At 38.3% G+C, this 21,486-nt stretch overlaps 1 protein-coding gene across 7 annotated transcripts in view; it reads right to left on the bottom strand.

Moving 5' to 3' along the window:
- The window catches only part of CCDC66 (coiled-coil domain containing 66), a 42,386-nt gene that overhangs the window by 8,926 nt on the left and 11,974 nt on the right, over nucleotides 1–21,486 (bottom strand). For 5 of the 7 annotated variants that reach the window (XR_011563005.1, XM_070776464.1, XM_070776460.1 and 2 more), the window contains exons 5-14: nucleotides 20,972–21,131; nucleotides 19,278–19,381; nucleotides 17,707–17,828; nucleotides 16,647–16,748; nucleotides 7,368–7,499; nucleotides 6,722–6,972; nucleotides 6,336–6,420; nucleotides 5,325–5,486; nucleotides 3,629–3,773; nucleotides 3,049–3,189 (exon numbers count right to left, since the gene is read on the bottom strand). Coding sequence is in view for 6 of the 7 variants with exons in the window: in XM_070776464.1 (XP_070632565.1) it covers nucleotides 3,049–3,189; nucleotides 3,629–3,773; nucleotides 5,325–5,486; nucleotides 6,336–6,420; nucleotides 6,722–6,972; nucleotides 7,368–7,499; nucleotides 16,647–16,748; nucleotides 17,707–17,828; nucleotides 19,278–19,381; nucleotides 20,972–21,131 (1,404 nt within the window). In the remaining variant the exon portion in view is untranslated. Of the gene's footprint in view, nucleotides 1–3,048; nucleotides 3,190–3,628; nucleotides 3,774–5,324; nucleotides 5,487–6,335; nucleotides 6,421–6,721; nucleotides 6,973–7,367; nucleotides 7,500–16,646; nucleotides 16,749–17,706; nucleotides 17,829–19,273; nucleotides 19,382–20,971; nucleotides 21,132–21,486 lie in introns of those variants that run through there. The other 2 variants (XM_070776461.1, XM_070776465.1) reach the window with 2 other exon arrangements.

Genomic DNA, 21,486 nt, shown 5'->3' on the forward strand with positions numbered 1-21,486 from the left:
TATATAACTTTGTTATTACTCTGGACATAGAGAAGGGACCAAACTAGATTTCACACTAAGAGCTAACTATAAAAAAAATACCAAGGGCTCATGAGCAGAATGATTTCAGATAACTAAGCAGGTTGCTTTAACCCTCTCTTCCTTTTTCAAATTCCTTTCTACTTTCCTGTCATAGGATGTGGGTAATCTCGTTAACTGGCAGAAAATTGTGTTATGTAGAGAATGGATTTCTGTAAGACAGTACCAGCCAACTCCTATTTCCAGAGGAATATTATCCCCTACTTAATGGCAAGGCAAATTGTTTTTTGTCTTAAGTTACCAAGACCACAAATACCTGATAGCAGGGTCTACTGGTAATTAGTTTAAAGAGTGAAGGGCTCTAGTTCAAGGTGGTGACCTATGAAGATACTGAACTCACCTCTGATGGACACACTCAACCTACACATACATATGGAACAAGTTCCTCTTAAAAAACCTAAAAAACTGGCTGGGCGACCCCTACATACTGGGCAAGTGAGAAAGCCCCACTATCCAAGCAGGTGTGAGAGGCTGAGCCACCATCGAGCTATAAACCCTGTCTCTGTGCTACAACCCACAATTGGGAGGGAACTCAAGACTCAGGAGCTTTCCTCCAAGGAGCGAAGGGTTTGAACCCCACATTGAGCATCCCCACTTTTAAGATCTGCACAGAATAGATAAATGCCCCAAAACATCTAACATGAAAACCAAAACGACTCAAAGCTACAGCAGAAGGGAAAAAGAGCTCTTCAAGGGTCACCTACTCCCGGGCCCAGTGCAGAGGCAGCCAATCACACCGATACGAAGGAAGCTCATTTAAAATTAGGTTGAAAAAAAAATTAGTTGAAGCGTTGCCCCAAGGGGTAGGCATGTAACAACACATCTACGGGCTTGCTGGAATTCTCTCTCTCACAGTGGGGGTGTGGAAAGAGGCTAGTGGGCATCACCTTTTATTTTAAAAAAAGAACCACCACCACTAGGCCTGTTATTTCCACCTTGCTGCCCCTGCCCTGTCACACTCCGGAGCTTCCAGGGGAGTGGCGGGAGGCATCTTAGCACTCTCCCTCCCCCTTATTCTAGCTGGTGCCCGCCATCTTCACCCTCTCCCTTTACCCCAGGCCAGAGAGCCAGTATCTCCCGGCAGGGAACTTCTGCGAGCACCTGGTGCCCTGGTTTCTGCAGCTGTTGCCCAGTGGCTGCCCCCTGACAGACTGGCTCTGGAGGCCAGGGTCCCATGGCCTTATTCTTGGGTCCCATGAAACTGTAACAATCAGAGAAATAGCTCTTGACAGAGTATCAACCCCAAGGACACTGCATAAGCAGCAGGCTAAAACAAACCACCAGTCTTTCTGAAAAAGATCCCTACTTGCTTTTCCAAAAGGTTTAGCCTGAAGGAAAGACTTGAGTTTGGCACACATCGAGGGGCCTATGGATAAGCTGTCAGGGAATGGAGGTCATTAGATGTAACCTTTGCATTTTTCCTCTGCCTTACGCCAGCAAGGCAGTGTTTCCCCAGAAGTTTATAGGCTTGTATGGTGTCCCAAGTTTTGCAGGTGCCGCTAGGGGACACCCTACAACACCTGGTCCCAGTGGCCAAGGGCTTCTGCTTGCAGGTCCCACAGGACTCTAACCAATGGGGCGTGTGTTCCAGGTCTCATGAGACCAAAACAGTTGAAGAGACAATTACTGGCAGGTTGCCAACCACAGAGTACCGGACAAACAAAGCTGAAACACATACTCTCATCTTTCCATGAGAAAGGTCTAGCGGCAGGCCTCAGGTCTGCATACACCCAGTCCTGCTGCGTTTCTCAGAGCAACCCATCTCACAGTCACCTCTGCTTCACTGCAGCCTGCTGCTATCTCCCAGAAAAGAGCTTTACACTTGTTTGGAGCCCCAGTCTGTGCCACTGACAGTATAAACATCACGGTATATACCTGAAACTAATGTTATGCATCAGTTATATCTCAATTTTACATTTTAAAATAAAAAGTTACTGGAAGTTATTTTTTTTTTAATTACTTTAAAAAAGACATTTCCTGTACATATAGGTGGAGGGCTGAAAGGATTCACAGTAAGCCTATGATAATGACACCCAACATGGGTATTACTTAATTACTTATGTAAAAATTTAAAAGAAGCACATGAAAAGATGCTTAATGTCAGCAGTCATGATGAGAGAGCACTTTACAACCATGAGAATTAGTATGAGTGAGGCTATAAAGAAATTGGAACCTTCATACATCACTGGTGGGAATGTAAAATGGTATGGCTGCTTTGGAAGACAGTTTAGTAGTTCTTCAAAACTTTAAACATACAGTTACTCCACGACTTTGCAATGCTACTCTTCTCCCCCAAGAGACTGAAAATCTATGTCTACGTAAAAATTTGTACAGTAATGCTCACAGCAGCATTATTTCTAATAGCCAAAAAGTGGAATTAAATGGAGGAACAAAAACAAAATATGGTGGTATATGCATAAAATGGAAAACTGTTCAGTGATAAATAGGATGAAGCCTTACTGTCATATGTTACAATAGAGATGAACCTTAAAACATGCTAAGTGAAAGAATCCAGACAGAAAAGATTTCAATCATATGGAATGTCCAGAATAGACAAATCTAGAGACAGAAAGTAGTCTGGTGGTTGCCCAGGAAGAGAGAGGAAGGAGGAAATGGAAAATGACTGTTGATGGGTACAGAGTTTCTTTTTGGAGTGGTAAAAATGTTCTAAAAAATAACTATGGTGATGGCTGTACAACTCTGAATATAAAAACTGAATTGTATCCTTTAAAAAACACTGAACTGTATCCTTTAAAGGGGTTAATTTAATGCTATGTAAATTATATCTTAATAAAGGTGCTATAGTGAAATTAAAAACCAAGAGATATCTTCATTTTCTCTTACTTGAAAACCTTAAATTCCTTTAAATTTTAAACTTTAATTTAATTTTAAACTTTAAATTAATTTAACTAAATTTTAATTGTGATTTTAAGTAAACTTTAAGCCAAATCACAATTTATCAACCAATACCTGTCTGCACACCAGTGTCCTTCCTGGGAGAGGTTGTAGAGTTGATATATGTATTCATTTTACCACTCACTTTATCCAAGCCATGTCTTGAGTTTCCAGTGTTGTTAGTAGAGGCGTTATATTCCACTTGTATTGTATCAACTGGCAAGAGAAGTAAGTTTTCTGATAAAATGATACAGCAGCAAGTAAATGCATATAAGACTTTTAGTTTAATCAAGTAGTGTAAACACTGCAATAAAAATTTAGAAGGGCTAAAGTTTTATCAGCATTTTTGTCCCTTACTGAACTTAGGGAGATTACTTAATGGACAACTCTGTACAAATGGGTACTAAAGTATACATTTTACCTATTGTGAGGGAAATGTTAAGAAAATATATGTGAAAAGATACTGAAAAGTTCAGCATTATTTAGTTCTACTCTTAACGCAATTTCCCAAGTAAGCATTATAAAATTACATTAGTTCAAAGTCTGAAATTCCTTAAAAAGTATTTAGTTAACAAGTGTTTAAAGGTATTAAAAAGAGGCAATTATTCTCAATCTTAAAAAAATACTATATAAATAAAATTCTAGTTGTGCTTACTGCCTAGATTTTGAATCAACCTAGAAGTGTCATGTCCCTTTTGAGCCAATTCTCGGATTCTCTGTTCTTGTTTCAGTCTCTGTGCCAGCTCCTGCGCTCTCTGCATCGTCTGGAACAGCTTATTCGTCTGCAGAGTCATCATTTCCTATCAATGTTGAAGTGCACAAAGTTATAAGTACAATTATCAAACATGTACAGACGTGACTATTCTCTCTCAGTAATAATAATTTTCTAAGTTCCTACTATATGCCAGGCACTATTCAAGAAACTGAGTAGCGCAGCCAACAGAACAAAGTTCCTTCCTTTTTGGAGCTCATATTTTAGTATCTTTTTCTACAGCTGATTAGACCACAAACACAAAAACTCTTTCACCCACTCAAGATTATACTAATAAAGTTTCCAAAGCTTCTAAAACCAATGGTCAACTACATAATTTTATTAAGGTAAAAGAAAACTAGAGAGGCCAGAAAGTTTTGAGTTTCCGAGACAGCAAAAGAGACACTGATGTATAGATCAGTCTTATGGACTCTGTGGGAGAGGGAGAGGGAGGGGAGATTTGGGAGAATGGCACTGAAACATGTATAATATCATGTATCAAACGAGTCGCCAGTCCAGGTTCGATGCACGATACTGGATGCTTGGGGCTGGTGCACTGGGAGGACCCAGAGGGAGGGTATGGGGAGGGAGGAGGGAGGAGGGTTCAGGATGGGGAACACAGGTATACCTGTGGCGGATTCATTTCGATATTTGGCAAAACTAATACAATATTGTAAAGTTTAAAAATAAAATAAAATTTAAAAAAAAAGAAAAAAATCACAAACTTTTTTGCCAACCCACTAGATAATTAAGAACTAATACTCAAGATTTATGGTCATTTTTTATAATTCAAGCAAATGACATTCTTTTTTCATGTACGTAGTTATTTCATAGATGTAGTTGGCTCAGAATATTCTATGTATCCAAATCGGAAACTAAACCATTTGTACATTCATCAGCTAATTCTGAAGCAAAGGTTGCAAGCGGGAACTGGCAAGTAAAGGCGAGCTCTCGACGCCACCACGCTGCCTCCAAGCTCCAGGGCAAGTGCTGTGTTGTCTCTTCTGTAAATTTCATGAACCTTTGGCGATCGAACGTCACTGTATAATCTGCTCTTTGTCAGGTCCACTCAAACACAGCGCTTGGTATCACCATACCTATGCAGTCTGTACCACTTGCTACAGAGGTTCTTCTACTCTTTTTAACAGATCTTTAATTAGCACAGAGGAATCCTCTAACATAGCAACAGAATCTATGATCAATCCCAGCCAGTCATTCTGCAAGTAAATGCTCCTGTTCACAAATGAATACAGACAGAAAGCCCAATCATTTCTCTTAACATATCTAGAAATGTATTAATAATCATTGCTTAGGAAACACTTCAAAATTAAGCATATGGAAAATTTTTGTTTTATGTTGTAATAACTCATCTTGACCTCCCCTCTCCTCAGAGAAAAAAAAATAGCATCTGTGAAAAAATCTTTTGAAAAAATAACAGCTCCAGCTTTCTTCCTACTTACAAAACCTTTACACAAAGCTTTAATGCTTCTGTATACAGCTTCACTATTTCAAAATACATGCAAATATTCTGTTTATTTTTTCTTTAAAAACAAACCCACTTTTACTTTAAAATGTCACAGTTAGGATACAGATAACCTACTTCCTTTTGTTTTTGCTTAAGTATGTCTTCTTCATACTGTTTCTGCATCTCTTCTCGTTCCCGGGCTAGGCGACGCTCCTCCTCTTGTTCCTCCTTCTTTCTCTGCTCTTCTTCGAGCTGCTTTTTCTTGCGCTTCTCTTCTACCTGAGCAGTGATAGCTTTCTAACTCATAAACAGTAAGATAAATCACTGTCATAAATTTAAAAAATTCACACAGCATTTTTCTGGTGTTTCAAAACGTTCATCAAATATAGAGAAGGTAGTATGTACATGAGTTAAGTTAGAATGTCAAGTTAAATTAGAATGTCAGGTTTTCCCCATCTCCCACCTGTCAAGTTCTACGTGCCTTTTCTTTAACCCCAGGAGGGCTCTTAGAAGAACCAAGAGAAAACCAACTGAGGAAAGAATCTCAGTGTTTAACATAGTGCCTGGTAAAAAGAGCAGATGCTCCATAAATGTCTGTTCACTTAATTGACTATTAGCTACATGAACTAAGCCAAATCTTCACACAGTAGACATTTTAAAGAATTATTAGACATTCAAGTCCCTTTAGTATTAGACTAAAATTAGGGTAGAATTTTAATCTTAGTTTCCTTTCTTATATTATCTGCTAGATTTCTTAATCATAATTTTACCTCAATCCTTTATATATATTTCCCTTTCAAAGACCTAATTCTCACCCTGAACAGAATTCAGAAGAACTGGAGGGAAAAACAAAAAAACAACTCAATACTAACTTAAACAGATTCAGTATCATTTCAGATACACAACCTATACATTAGAGACCTTCTCTCTTGGAAGGCAGGTGGTTGTAGCATGTGATACGACCTAGTTCTCCAAATGAGCATGATTCTAACATAACGCCAGTTGGGGTAGAAATTAGATGTAATCACAGGATTGTACAGGCTTGTGCTATAAATTTATAGCAAAATTTTAATTTCCATTCACTTAGGTATCTAGGCCACGACTACTAACTATTAAGGCAAAGAACAACATGTTACAATGCAATACCTGATGTTCTAACTGCTTTTGTCGCCTCCTGTCTCGTTCCTCAATCTGAGCTGGGTCCAAAAGAGCAGTCATAGAACGGAGAAAGCTGCCAAGAGAGACATATTAGCTACTTAAAACCCACAAAGGTGGGTTTAACAAACTACTAACTCATTTTTGTTTGAAATACATCATTTCTACTTTTTTTTTTTTTTTGATAGGCAAGAAGTAGATTAATATAGGACAGCTGAAAGAGATGCAAGTGGGAAGGCAAGGGAGCTCTACCGAGTCATTTCTACTATAAATAAAAATAGGAAACTGAAAACAATTAAGATATAAACAAACAACAGCCCTAAAAAAAAGCACACAGACTTTCTTAAACATCAATAAATACTGAAGAATGAACTTACTTCGTTTTCTGAATGTTTGCCACAGCCGTATCTCTAAAAGGTTTCACTGTATGTTCCTCCTCTGAAGGTTCAATCTGGCTTCCAACTGTAGGTGTATAAAGACTGCTGATATCAGCCAGCTCCTGAGTGTCCGGAGAGACACAGAAGTACTCTGGTTGTTTTTGCACTGACTGAGAAGATAGTCGAGACTGAGAACCAGGATAGTTCTTTAAGGAATCAAAATGCATCGCCCATCTGTCACGTTCCTCAGCCTAATCAAGACAAACAAGAACTGCTAAGAACTTTAATAACTCTTCTTACATTTAAAATCCCACATGACAAATAACACAATTTCTAAGAGTCACCACACAGCAAAACAAGCATCATGAAAATTAACAAAATCGCATTCTGTATTGATTCCACATACGTTGAGACAGCTAAGCTTAGAGAATATGAAAAATTCAAAGAATTAGGAAATGTCTAACAAGTTACAAGAAACTAAGCAAAATCGCACTTACTAAATTCATTCAAAAAAGGTTCACAAGAGCAAATGTGGAAAAATTTAAATATTCCAGTCTTGTCATGCAGTTTTAGGATACTTTTAAGTTTATGATTAAAGATGTTTAATTTTTTTTCCCCTGTGTACCCATGAAACTTTATAAGTTACCATTGAGGATATAATTTTCTCCTCTGCTTTTTTTTGCCGGTCATCTTCTATTTGCTTGTTCAACTCTTCAATCCATTTTCGCTGCTGTTCTTGTTTCACAGCACTGAAAGGCTGCTCCAGCAGTACTGCTTCCTAAACAACAGTCACCAATACCATTAAAAGTTTACATTTCTTTTCCTAATCACTTTATCTTTTACAAATCTTTCCGAAGAATTTATGTAGATTTAATGTGGTAATATATTTATTTCTAAGAGATGCAATAATTTTAAACAAAAAAACTCAAGTATACAAGGAGCCCTCATAGTCAACAAGAGTCTGAAATGCAGTGAAGTGAAGTGGCTCAGTCATGTCTGACTCTTTGTGACCCCACAGACGGTAGTCTACCAGGCTCCTCAGTCCATGGAATTTCCCAGGCAAGAGTACTGGAGTGGGTTGCCGTTTCCTTCTCCAGGGGATCTTCCCAATCCAGGGATTGAACCCAGGTATCCCGCATTGCAGGCAGATGCATTACCATCTGAGCCACCAGGGGGACAGTACTTGGGTGCAATCTCAAAAGGGAGAGGGTGAGGAGATTTGGGAGAAGAGCATTGAAACATGTATAATATCATGTATGAAACGAGTCGCCAGTCCAGGTTCGATGCACGATACTGGATGCTTGGGGCTGGTGCACTGGGACGATCCAGAGGGAGGGTAGGGGAGGGAGGAGGGTGGAGGGTTCAGGATGGGGAACGTGGGTCTACCTGTGGCGGATTCATTTCAATATTTGGCAAAACTAATACAATATTGTCAAGTTTAAAAATAAAATAAAATTTTAAAAATAATAATAATAAAAAATAACAATATATATATGCAGAGAAAAATTAAGCAAATATTAAATAAAGTTTATTAAAATTAAAAAAAGAACAGAATAATCTCAGTTCGTTTCCAAGGCAAATCATTCAACATCATAGTAATCCAAGTCTGCCTCAACCACTGATGCTGAAGAAGCTAAAGTTGACCAAATCTATGAAGACCTCTAACACCTTCTAGAACTAATACCAAAAACAGATGTCCTTTTCATCATAGGGGACTGGAATGCAAAAGCAGGAAGAGATACCTGGAATAAAGGCAAGTTTGGCCTTGGAGTACAAAATAAAGCACAGCAAAGGCTAATAGAATTTTGTCAAGGAACACGCTGGTCATAGCAAACATCCTTTTTCAACAACAGAAGAGAAGACTCTACACGTGGACATCACCAAGTTAAAATCAGAATGATTATGTTCTTTGCAGCCGAAGAGAGAAGCTTTATATAGACAGCAAAAACAAGACCCGGAGCTGACTGTGGCTCATTCCATTAGCTCCTTTGCAAAATTCAGGCTCAAATTGAAGAAAGTAGGGAAAATCACTATGCTATTCAGGTATGACCTAAATCAAATCCCTTATGATTACACAGTGGAAGTGAGGAATAGATTCAAGGGATTAGATCTGTTAGACAGAATGCCTGAAGAACTGTGGATGGAGGTTCATAACACTGTACAGAAGGAAATAATCAAAACCATCGCAAAGGAAAAGAAACACAAGAAGGCAAAGTGCCTGTTTGAGGAGGATTTACAAATACCTGAGGAAAAAAGAGAAGTGAAAGGCCAAGGAGAAAGAGAAAATTATATCCAACTGAATGCAGAGTCCCAGAGAATAGGAAGGAGTGATAAGAAGGCCTTCTAAAATGAACAATGGAAAAGAAATGGAGGAAAACAATGGAATGGGAAAGACTAGAGACAACTTCAAGAAAGTTGGCGATATCAAGGGTACATTTCGTGCAAGGATGGGCATGATAAAGGACAAAAATGGTATGGACCTAAAAGAAGGAGAAGAGATTAAGAAGAGGTGGCAACTATACAAGAAAGGTCTTAATGACCCAGATAACCACGATGGTACGGTCACTCACCTAGAACAGGACATTCTGCAATGTAAAGTCAAGTGATCCTTAGGAAGCATTACTATGAACAAAGCTAAAGGAAGTGATGGAATTCTAGCTGAGCTACTGTAAATCCTAGAAAATGATACTGTTATAGTGTTCTACTTGGTATGTCGGCAAATTTGGAAAACTCAGTAGTGGTCAAAGGGTTGGAAAAGGTCAGCTTTGATTCCAATTCCAAAGAAAGGCAATGCCAAAGAATGTTCAAACTACTGTACAACTATGCTCATTTCACCTACTAGCAAGGTTATGCTCAAAATCTTTCAAGCTAGAGAAATTCCAGAAGTACAAGCTGGGTTTTGAAGAGCAGAGGAACCAGAGATCAAATTGCCAACATTTGCAGGATCATGGAGAAAGCAAGAGAATTCCAGAAAAATATCTACTTCTGTTTCATCAACTACACTAAAGCTTTTGTGTGGATCACAGCAAACTATAGAAAATCATCAGAGATGGGAGTACCAGACCACCTTACCTGTATTCTGAGAAACCTGTATGCAGGTCAAGACACAAGAGTTAGAACCAGACATGGACAACAGACCGGCCCAACACGGAAAAGGAGTGTGTCAAGGCTGTACTGTCACCCTGCTTGTTTAACTTCTAGGCAGAATACATCATGCAAAATGCCAGGCTGGATGAATCACTAGCTGGAATAAAGATATGCAGATGATACTACAATAATGGCAGAAAGTGAAGAGAAACTAAAGAGCCTCTTGATGAGGGTCAAAGAGGTGAGTGAAAAAACTGGCTTGAAACTCATCATTAAAAAAACTAACATTATGGCATCCAGTTCTATCACTTCGTGGCAAATAGGGAAAAAGTGGAAACAGTGGCAGATTTTATTTTCTTGGGCTCCAAAATCACTGCAGACATTGACCACAGCCATAAAATTAAAAAGAAGCTTACTCCTTGGAAGAAAAGTTATGACAAAACCTAGAGAGTGTATTAACACAGAGACATCACTTTGCTGAAAAGGTCCATATAGTCAAAGCTATGGTTTTTCCAGTAGTCATGTACGGATGTGAGAAGTGGACCATAAAGAAGGCTGAGCGCCAGAGAACTGATGCTATCCTATTGTGCTGAAGAAGACCCCTGAGTCTGCAAGGAGATCAAACCAGTTGATCTTAAAAGATATCAATCCTCAATATTCATTGGAAGAACCATCGCTAAAGCTGAAGTTCCAATACTCTGGCCATCTGATGCCAAGAGCCGATGCACTGCAAAAGATCCTGATGCTGGGAAAGAGTGAAGGCAAACAGAAAAGAGGGAAACAGAGGTTAAGATAGTTAGTTATTATCACCAATTCAATGGACATGAATTTGAGCAAACTCCAAGAGATAGTAGAGGACAGAGGAATCTGGTATGCTACAGTCCATGGAGTTGCTGAGTTGGACATGACTTAGCAACTAAAAAGCAATACAAGTCAATTTTTCAGAATGATATTTTTAACACATACTAGCAGAAGCATATAACTAACAGTAAAGAAATGAAATTTTCTAATGAAAATTCTAAATTTCTAATGAAAATAGGAAATTCTCCAAAACAACTACAGATTTTAAAATTTCTAGCCTAATATAGTCTCATTTACTTTGAAAGGAAATTACTAATATTCTGAATAAATGACTACTGTTTACATCTGGCTTCAGAATACAAAAACACTGCTTTTGGACCAAGAGTCAGGAGGATATAACAGAGCCAGCTGCTTTCTCTTTTGAATCATGTCTCTCAGTGTATTTTCCCCCCCATTTCTGCTGTGACAGCTCTATCAAGATCTATGATACTTCAATAAGAAAAATACACTGTGTCCAGAATAAGTCCCTGAATTTTATGAAAAAACATAAACAAAAAACAGCAGCATAAACGTTTACTGTTGTTCTAACCTAGGAGAGTTTACTATGCTTTAACAAATAAGAAAAGGATATATTCTACTCAAAGTGTCTTGAAAGGCAAGTTATGCAATGAAACATTCTGTTACATGACATAACTTTAAAAACAGTTTGACAGAATAAGGTAATAGAGATATACCTTACAATATTACTTTCTGTCCATAGTTTCATCAGAAATAATGGCAAAGCTCAAAGTTTACAACCAAGTGCCTTGATCAAAGGGAATACTTAAACAAAAAGGAAAAATCTTAGTATCTCAGATGCTCCCACACATTTTTAAACAGAAAAAAATCATCCATTTAAGTCTAAAAAAACTACTCAAAAGGAGCTTTATCTTCAGGTAAGTGATTTAACAATTCTATTTTTAGAAATGTTATTTTAGAGATCAAACTGGGGGTTGGGGGAAGGACCCTTTGAACTCTTTAAAAAATTCACAGGGTGGTCCAGTGGTTAGGACTCCATGCTTTCATTGCCAAGGGAGCAGGTTCAATCCCCGGTCAGGGAACTAAGATCCCACAAGCACAGCAAAGTGGCCAAGAAAACAAAAACAAAACAAAAAAATTCACAGCAAATGGCATGAATCATCACAGAATCCTATAATCTGTTTCTTAAGTCTGATGTAACTAGATCTGATTTCAAATTTTGGTGAAGTCTCAAATTATTCAAAAATAAGACACAAGTCAAAATACCTTTGAAAATTCTTAAAATCCTCACTAAGTGTTTCATATATATGTCTTCTATTTACAAGCCTGTAGAAGATTTAATCATCAGTTCTTCTAATTCAGTCTTCAATGTCTTACTCAAGGATGTCTTACAAAGCCATTACCATTCACTTGCTTCCCAACTAATTAAGTCATTTCACTTCTTCAATTGAGTAGAAAACTCTTTATTACTTTCTTGTTTGCAACTTTTCCCCAGTGCGCATTCAGGTAGAAGAATGAAAGATAAACCTGGGGAATGGGAGAGGTGGTAGGTAAATGCAGTCTTTTTTTTTTTTTATATAGTTATGGCTGCACTGAGTCTTTGCTGCTGCATGCAGGCTTTCTCTAGTTATGGCAAGTGCGGCCTACTCTCCGTTGTGGTACACAGGCTTCTCATTGCAGTGGCTTCTCTTGTTGCGGAGCATGGGCTCTGAGCACACAGGCTTCAGTAATTATGGCCTACAGGCTTAGCTGCTTTGCGGCACGTGAAATCTACCCAGACCAGGGATCAAACCCCTGTCTCCTGCACTGGCAGGCAGATTCTTAACCACTAGACCAAAAGAGAGGTCCTCAAGTCTCACAATTACTGAGCTCATTTTAGTTGAAATTGAGTAAGGCTGCTGCTGAGTCGCTTCAGTTGTGTCCGACTCTGTGCGACCCCATAGACGGCAGCCCACCAGGCTCCCCCATCCCTGGGATTCTCCAGGCAAGAACACTGGAGTGGGTTGCCATTGCCTTCTCCAATGCATGAAAGTGAAAAGTGAAAGTGAAGTCGCTTAGTCATGTCTGACTCTTCGCAACGCCATGGACTGCAGCCCACCAGGCTCCCCCATCCCTGGGATTCTCCAGGCAAGAACACTGGAGTGGGTTGCCATTGCCTTCTCCAATGCATGAAAGTGAAAAGTGAAAGTGAAGTCGCTTAGTCATGTCTGACTCTTCGCAACGCCATGGACTGCAGCCCACCAGGCTCCTCCGTCCATGGGATTTTCCAGGCAAGAGTACTGGAGTGGGGTGCCATTGCCTTCTCCGATTGAGTAAGGCAGATAAATGTAAAATACAATACACACTGTGTAACAAATGTGTTATGATTATCTAGCACCTCCCTTCCATTAATTCTTCCATATATCTAAGGAAAGAAACTTCTTTTTCTAGGCTTATCCACTTTTTCAATTTCTCTCCTTCACATTAATGACCTGAGATTTCCCTTCCTTCCCCTACATAAAAACTCCTTTTTAAAACACCTATTTTGAGCCTATTCTTAACTGACAGCCTTGAATGAAAACTCATTTTCATAGGTATTCAATACACACTTCCTCACAAACAGTTCCTAAAGTAAATTTTTAGCCACCTTCAAGTCATTCTATGTTAGAAAATGTTAGTCTTACTATAATAAATGCTGTATGAATGGCAGGTATATCAGAACTGAAAGTAGTTTCCAAATGGTCACCTAGACACACCCAGTGCTGTTTCATTTAATTCTCTCCTTAAAGCACGTCTGGGAAAGAATAATCAGCGGTGACTTTGCCAAAGGAGTCCTGTTTGTTGTCAGTGCATGATTCCAAGTCCAGATACCAGGAGCCTCTTACTTTAGACACTTCTGTTCACCTACTCATCTTGTCTAATCAGTAGGCATAAAAGGCATTCTTCTGCATGGTGGGTAGTTTCAGGACACTGAGCTAGAAAGAACCAGATCTTCCAAGAGGAAGAGCAGCACAACTAAGAGCTACATACAATCATTTGGGGGGCAGGGCGGGGGCGGGGGGTGGCGGTGGAGCACTTTGAACTTCAAAGTTACTTTCAGTTCAGTTCAGCTCAGTCGCTCGGTCATGTCTGACTCTTTGTGACCCCATGAATCGCAGCACGCTAGGCCTCCCTGTCCATCACCAACTCCCGGAGTTCACTCAGACTCACGTCCATCGAGTCAGTGATGCCATCCAGCCATCTCATCCTCTGTCATCCCATTCTCCTCCTGCCCCCAATCCCTCCCAGCATCAGGGTCCTTTCCAATGAGTCCACTGTTCGCATGAGGTGGCCAAAGTACTGGAGTTTCAGCTTTAGCATCATTCCTTCCAAAGAAATCCCAGGCTGATCTCCTTGCAGTCCAAGGGACTCTCAAGAGTCTTCTCCAACACCACAGTTCAAAAGCGTCAATTCTTCGGCGCTCAGCCTTCTTCACAGTCCAACTCTCACATCCATACATGACACAGGAAAAACCATAGCCTTGACTAGACGAGCCTTTGTTGGCAAAGTAATGTCTCTGCTTTTGAATATACTATCTAGGTTGGTCATAACTTTCCTTCCAAGGAGTAAGCGTCTTTTAATTTCATGGCTGCAGTCACCATCTACAGTGATTTTGGAGCCCAGAAAAAGTCTGACACAGTTTCCACTGTTTCCCCATCTATTTCCCATGAAGTGATGGGACCGGATGCCATGATCTTCATTTTCTGAATGTTGAGCTTTAAGCCAACTTTTTCACTCTCCACTTTCACTTTCATCGAGAGGCTTTTTAGTTCCTCTTCACTTTCTGCCATAAGGGTGGTGTTATCTGCATATCTGAGGTGATTGATATTTCTCCTGGCAATCTTGATTCCAGCTTGTGCTTCTTCCAGTCCAGCGTTTCTCATGATGTACTCTGCATATAAGTTAAATAAACAGGGTGACAATATACAGCCTTGATGTACTCCTTTTCCTATTTGGAACCAGTCTGTTGTTCCATGTCCAGTTCTAACTGTTGCTTCCTGACCTGCATATAGGTTTCTCAAGAGGCAGGTCAGGTGGTCTGGTATTCCCATCTCTTTCAGAATTTTCCACAGTTTATTGTGATCCATATAGTCAAAGGCTTTGGCATAGTATATAGTTAGAAATGATTAATACTGTATTTTTTTGGCCAAATCACATGTCTTGAAGGATTTTAGTTCCCCAACCAGAGACAGAACCCAGGCACACAGCAGTGAAAATGCTGAGTCTTATTAACTGCTGGACTGCTAGGGAAGTCCCAAAATGATTAATTTTATGTTATGTATATTTTACCACCGAAAAAAGGGTGAAAATTAGAAGAATATTTGTTGTCCAACTGCAGAACTACAGTCTGGTGGTAGCAACAGGAAGCTAGCAGAATGATAACCACACTTTCTATCCCATGTTAGAGAGTATGAAAAAATATACTCTTCTTAATAAAAGGCTTCCCAGGGAGGGGTATAGTCATTAGAGAAAGCCAAGGTTTCATGAAAGTGAGGTATTGTCAAAAAGGCTGAGGCTGTAAGTGAAATATTTCTTAGAAACACAAAAAGAAATTTTAAGTTGCAGAGTGTAAAAGAATGTTTAAGTTGAACAATACAGGAAAGAGAATACAGGACCATTCAACTGGGAAAGGAGGAATAAGATTGAGAATCAAGAGGAGGAGAAAGGAAGATGGTGGGAGGACTAACTTCTAACACCCTCAGGGCTCAGAATGGTCCTGTGCTTTGTAAATTGTAACCTCAGCAAACCTTCATTCAACGCTTGTTACATCAGTCACTGTCCTACACACTTTATATGCATTACCTCCTGTTTTAACTAAACTGGCCTTGATGATTCTGCCTGAAAGTGAATTTCTCAGTTACATGAAGATGTTAACTTAATATTCATTCAAATAAAAGAAATGCTTGTGGCTATGGCTGCAATTTGTGAGACCAACATCTTTCAAGTATTTAAAGGGGGATTTCTTTTTGTTACCCAGTTAGTTCATGTCCCCTCAGTAGTACCTCTCCATTATCTTAACCACATTTATACTAAAATACATTAAAAACTATATTTCAATAGTAAAAATACGCAAACATAATCATACCCTAATCTTCGGTGGTTCAGTTCTAGATTTAGTATATGTTTTCCTTTCTAGTCTTTCTCCCACTCCCAACCCCTATCTCTGACTCCACAGTATAAATAACTTTACTGGTTTTCTAGATTACAAAAGAAAAGACAAACGTTATCATTAAAAAAAAAATGCAAAATCACCTCAAATGGTTAACTCTTTATTTGCATTAATATAGTATGGATTACTCCCGGATAATAGATGACCTAAAAAACCATGCAAAATAAGCAACACATTGACACTTCAACCAACATTTCAGTAATAGAAGTACTTAATATTTTTAGCATTAAAGTTCTTTTCAATCCTAATGTTGAAAAGTAAACAAGCTTGCAACTAATTCTCAACAACTTCATGAATAGTTTTATTTGTAGTTTTTAGTAGTAAAACTTAAAATTGTCATTCAAAACTACAGAATTTTCCAAAATTACTGCCAGCAAGACCAATGGATTGCCTTTTAACAGCTAGTCAAAGTGCTTTGGGGAACACAGAAAAATGTAATTCATATTAATAATTTGAGTAGCCTATAAAATCATTTTATGTAGGGAAGTCAGTCCCACATGAAGCAGAAAAAAGCTGCCATGCAAACAACCTAAACAGATGTATTCTGTAAGAAATCTACCAGTATTGAAAATTTCTATCACCAGAATGATACTTTTAGTTTACTACCTTATTCTCAGAATGCATTTCTTAAATGTAAATTGTTCACTAGGAAGGAAAAAAAGAATAGTTGATAACTTTTTAAAAAAATTTAAGGAGCATACTGTACTCAGTAAAGTTAACAGATAATTTTTTAAAAAAGAGTACTGAGATTCACTTCTTCAAGGAAATACATTATACAGCAATCGATGTGAAAGGGTTTATGTATTTACAATAATGACACTTAGAACTTACCTGTGAGGTCTGACTAGCTCGAGGCAGTGAGGGCCCATCAGCATGGATCACCATTACCTGACTGGGAGACTGTGACAGAATGCTAGAAGAGCAGGCAGAAGTCTAAAAATAAATAGAAAAACAAGGGTACTTTTTTGTCTAATATTAAACACATACTGAATTTAAAGTCCCTGAAGTACTCCCTGAGGGACACACAGTATATACTTCTGTTTGATCAGCAATCACTTATGTTTGACTTGATAACCTTGTAATGGATACCACATGGTCAGTGGTAGAATTTTGTGGTCATGTAAAACATCATGGCCAACAAAAGTCCGTCTAGTCAAAGCTATGATTTTTCTAGTAGTCATGTATGGATGTGAGAGTTGGACTATAAAGAAAGCTGAGCGCCAAAGAAGTGATGCTTTTGAACTGTGGTGTTGGAGAAGACTCTTGAGAGTCCCTTGGACTGCAAGGAGATCCAACCGGTCCATTCTGAAAGAGATCAGCCCTGGGATTTCTTTGGAAGGACTGATGCTGAAGCTGGAACTCCAATACTTTGGCCCTCTAATGCGAAGAACTGACTCACTGGAAAAGACCCTGATGTTGGGAAAGGTTGAAGGCGGGAGGAGAAGGGGATGACAGAGGATGAGATGGTTGAATGGCATCACTGACTCGATAGACATGAGTTTGAGTAAGCTCCAGGAGCTGGTGATGGGACAGGGAAGTCTGGCTCGCTGCAGTCCATGGGGTCGCAAAAAGTCGGACATGACTCAGCTGAACTGAAAACATCATGGAGATCTCTTAGAGGAGCCTCAAGGAGGTGCCAGGAACCTCTATACTCACCTACAATATAGTAGGTTTATATTATAGTATATAGTAAGATTATTTATAGGATACAGAGTAGTTGAGGTCATACTTAAATTCAAAATAACATTTTAAAACATCAAATGTAGCGTGAGTTTTTTAAAAAATGAATAAGCTTCAAAAATAAGCTTTATGATATAAACAAGGCTTAGCACTAAAAAACTGCAGTTAAGGTATCTTACATTCCATAAATGCCTGATTTTGATGCTCTTACCTTAGACAGGTCCACAATTTGAAGTTTTTCCCATTCTATTTTATCACTTTCAGATTTTTTCCATGGATTATTCCATTTTTCAGAAGCTTCTTTTTCTTTCTTCTTTAAAGCAACCTGTTCATCTGTAAATAATGTCCTTTTTTAAAAAATATGTAAAAACTGTAAAAAAAAAATCACGTAAACAAATCATGACCTTCTTAAAGAGTGCAAATGTTTAAGAAGATCTACTCAAAACTGTTTTTGAGGAAGGAGGTTAACTCACAAGACAGAGAGAACTCTAAGATTTATAAAATAAAACATTTAATCAGAAACAAATTTAAGTATGGCATAAATGAATGTAAAATGTTTGTTTTACTATGATTATAAACAAGGAGGAATTTTTCAGAATAACATATTTTATATTATGCTAATTATGTGAGCTTCTATTCTTTGGTAATGTTCATTCAATTATTACTAAGATTCTTAAAGGCTAGAACTGAAGTCAGAAAAACCTGGGTTCAAACTGAAGGTCAACCATTTCCCTGCTGTGTGACTGTGGGAAAACTGATGTTTACTCCTCTAAACCCCCTTTTTCACTTTGCAAAATGAGATTAATAATAGTGCTTATTCTCAGTACAGGGCCTCATACAAAGTATTTTAAAAATGTCAAGCATTATTATTCATAACTGCTGAAAAGTAAAATATATAAAATCATGTGTCCAAATTTGTATCAAAATATTTAAAGTTGAATTATGATAAAAACACACATTCAATCTCCAAACCTTCTGATACAGTTACTATACATTTATTTAATTCCTTCACTCTTCTATTACTTTGACTTCCAACAGAAATTCACTCCCAGTTTCTTCTGTTTATCTCTTTTTGTAGATCACCTGTCCCAGCAGGGCTATGACTAACTAGAAACTTTCCAGTTCAGTGGACAATGAATTCCATCTTTATGCTTTTAGTAGTACAACTATTCCTAAGAAGTACAACTATTACTGCAGTATTTTTCAAGCTCTCATACCTGGACACTAAGTCTAGCCCAAGAAGTAACAAGAGTTTCTTAGTTATTGTCTTAGTTACCTTAAAATCCAACTTAACACAAATTATAAATTATTTTATTATGATATCCACAGACTGAAAAAGAGAAATAAGCTTGTTTTTACAGGGGATATACTGATTGGTATCCTACTGATGATTGTTGATTAGAAAGTTTTAATTTTTGAAATGAAATATTTTTAAATAAAACCATTTTCAACCTATAAAATTTCTGTAATGGAAAAATATGAAAATGGATTCTCAGGAAATGAGAAATGTTTAGAAACCTTTGTTTGAGCTCCAGAATGACACTGATATTAATGTTCATCTGTGGCTTTGGATGAACACCACAGAGCACTAAAAAATAAAAGACTGTTGAAAGGAATGTGAAATCATAAAGTTTATTATGCCATTTGCAGAGAATTACTCTAGATGGTGGATGATATAAAACAAGATTTTGGATAATATACTGAAAGATCTATTTCATCCTCAATATATATTCCTTAGATAACAAAACTATTAATATAATAAAAGGTGCAGTAATTACCTACCAAGCTCTTTCCTCCACTGGGCTTTTTTTGCTTCCAACAAACTTCTATCACGTTCTCTTTCTCCCAGAGTACTGAATATGTCAGCTGGTTTCCATACATTCTCTCTAAGACAAAACATAAAAAAATAACAAAAACCTTATTATACATTTCTATAAACTTCAGTTCAGTTCATTCGCTCAGCCGTGTCCAACTCCTTGTGACCCCATGAATCGCAGCACACCAGGCCTCCCTGTTTATCACCAACTCCTAGAGTTCACTCAAACTCATGTCCATCGAGTCGGTGATGCCATCCAGCCATCTCATCCTCTGTCGTCCCCTTCTCCTCCTGCCCCCAATCCCTCCCAGCATCAGGGTCTTTTCCAATGAGTCAACTCTTCGCATGAGTATTGGAGTTTCAGCTTCAGCATCATTCCTTCCAATGAACACCCAGGACTGATCTCCTTTAGAATGGACTGGTTGGATCTCCTTGCAGTCCAAGGGACTCTCAAGAGTCTCCTCCAATACCACAGTTCAAAAGCATCAAGTCTTTGGCGCTCAGCTTTCTTCACAGTCCAACTCTTGCATCCATACATGACCACTGGAAAAACCATAGCCTTGCCTAGACGGACCTTTGTTGGCAAAGTAATGTCTCTGCTTTTTAATATACTATCTAGGTTGGTCATAACTTTCCTTCCAAGGAGTAAGTGTCTTTTAATTTCATGGCTGCAGTCACCATCTGCAGTGATTTGGGAGCCCAGAAAAATAAAGTCTGACACAGTTTCCACTGTTTCCCCATCTATTTCCCATGAAGTGATGGGACCGGATGCCACGATCTTCGTTTTCTGAATGTTGAGCTTTAAGCCAACTTTTTCACTCTCCTCTTTCACTTTTATCAAGAGGCTTTTTAGTTCCTCTTCACTTTCTGCCATAAGGGTGGTGTCATCTGCATATCAGAGGTTACTGATATTTCTCCTGGCAATCTTGATTCCAGTTTGTGCTTCTTCCAGCCCAGCGTTTCTCATATAAGTTAAATAAGCAGGGTGACAATATACAGCCTTGACGTACTCCTTTTCCTATTTGGAACCAGCCTGTTGTTCCATGTCCAGTTCTAACTCTTGCTTCCTGACCTGCATATAGGTTTCTCAAGAGGGAGGTCAGGTGGTCTAGTATTCCCATCTCTTTCAGAATTTTCCACAGTTTATTGTGATCCACACAGTCAAAGGCTTTGGCATAGTCAATAAAGCAGAAATAGATGTTTTTCTGGAACTCTCTTGCTTTTTCCATGATCCAGCGGATATTGGCAATTTGATCTCTGGTTCCTCTGCCTTTTCTAAAGCCAGCTTGAACATCTGGAAGTTCATGGTTCACATATTGCTGAAGCCTGGCTTGGAGAATTTTGAGCATTCCTTGGCATTGCCTTTCTTTGGGATTGGAATGAAAACTGACCTTTTCCAGTCCTGTGGCCACTGCTGAGTTTTCCACATTTGCTGGCATGTTGAGTGCAGCACTTTCACAGCATCATCTTTCAGGATTTGAAATAGCTCAACTGGAATTCCATCACCTCCACTAGCTTTGTTCGTAAACTTACTCCATAAATATTAAGTAATAAAACATTAAATAGCTCTAGTCTTCAGAATAAATATTTCACATACAAATCAAGGAAAAGTAAAATCATATTCCCAAGATGACCCCACAGTAACAGATGAGTTACATACGTGGAAATTTTCTGCTCACACTGATTAGATGTCACCTGATTTTTATTTAAAACAGATTTGCTTTCATCCTGAATAGATGAAACAGTCTCAGTATTTTGGAGAAGTCCCATGATGTTCTCATCCTTTGGCTGATCAGGAATATTGTTTAGACTATACTGACCTACAAGGCAAAATGCATGTTTTAAAATTAATACTAAAATTGCATCTATTATAATACCTTATCTTGATATACTGCTATACAATTTTTTTTAAATACTGCTTTACACATTATCTAATTACTTACTTCTTACAGCAGTTCTTGCAGTGGGTATTACAATTCCCTTTTTGTTAAAAACGGAAACTGAGTCTGAGGTTAAATGGCCCAGAGGTATGGCCATAGCCATACAAACTTTTATTTCAACTAAGAAAACAAGCAACAACAATGAGGGAAAAACCTCCATTTACTCTTGCCAACATTACTTTTACAAATAGTATAAATAACACAAATCACAACTTAAAGGAAAATAAATGCAAAC

Source organism: Bos indicus, chromosome 22, assembly GCF_029378745.1.
Source record: "Bos indicus isolate NIAB-ARS_2022 breed Sahiwal x Tharparkar chromosome 22, NIAB-ARS_B.indTharparkar_mat_pri_1.0, whole genome shotgun sequence".
NCBI lineage: Eukaryota > Metazoa > Chordata > Mammalia > Artiodactyla > Bovidae > Bos > Bos indicus.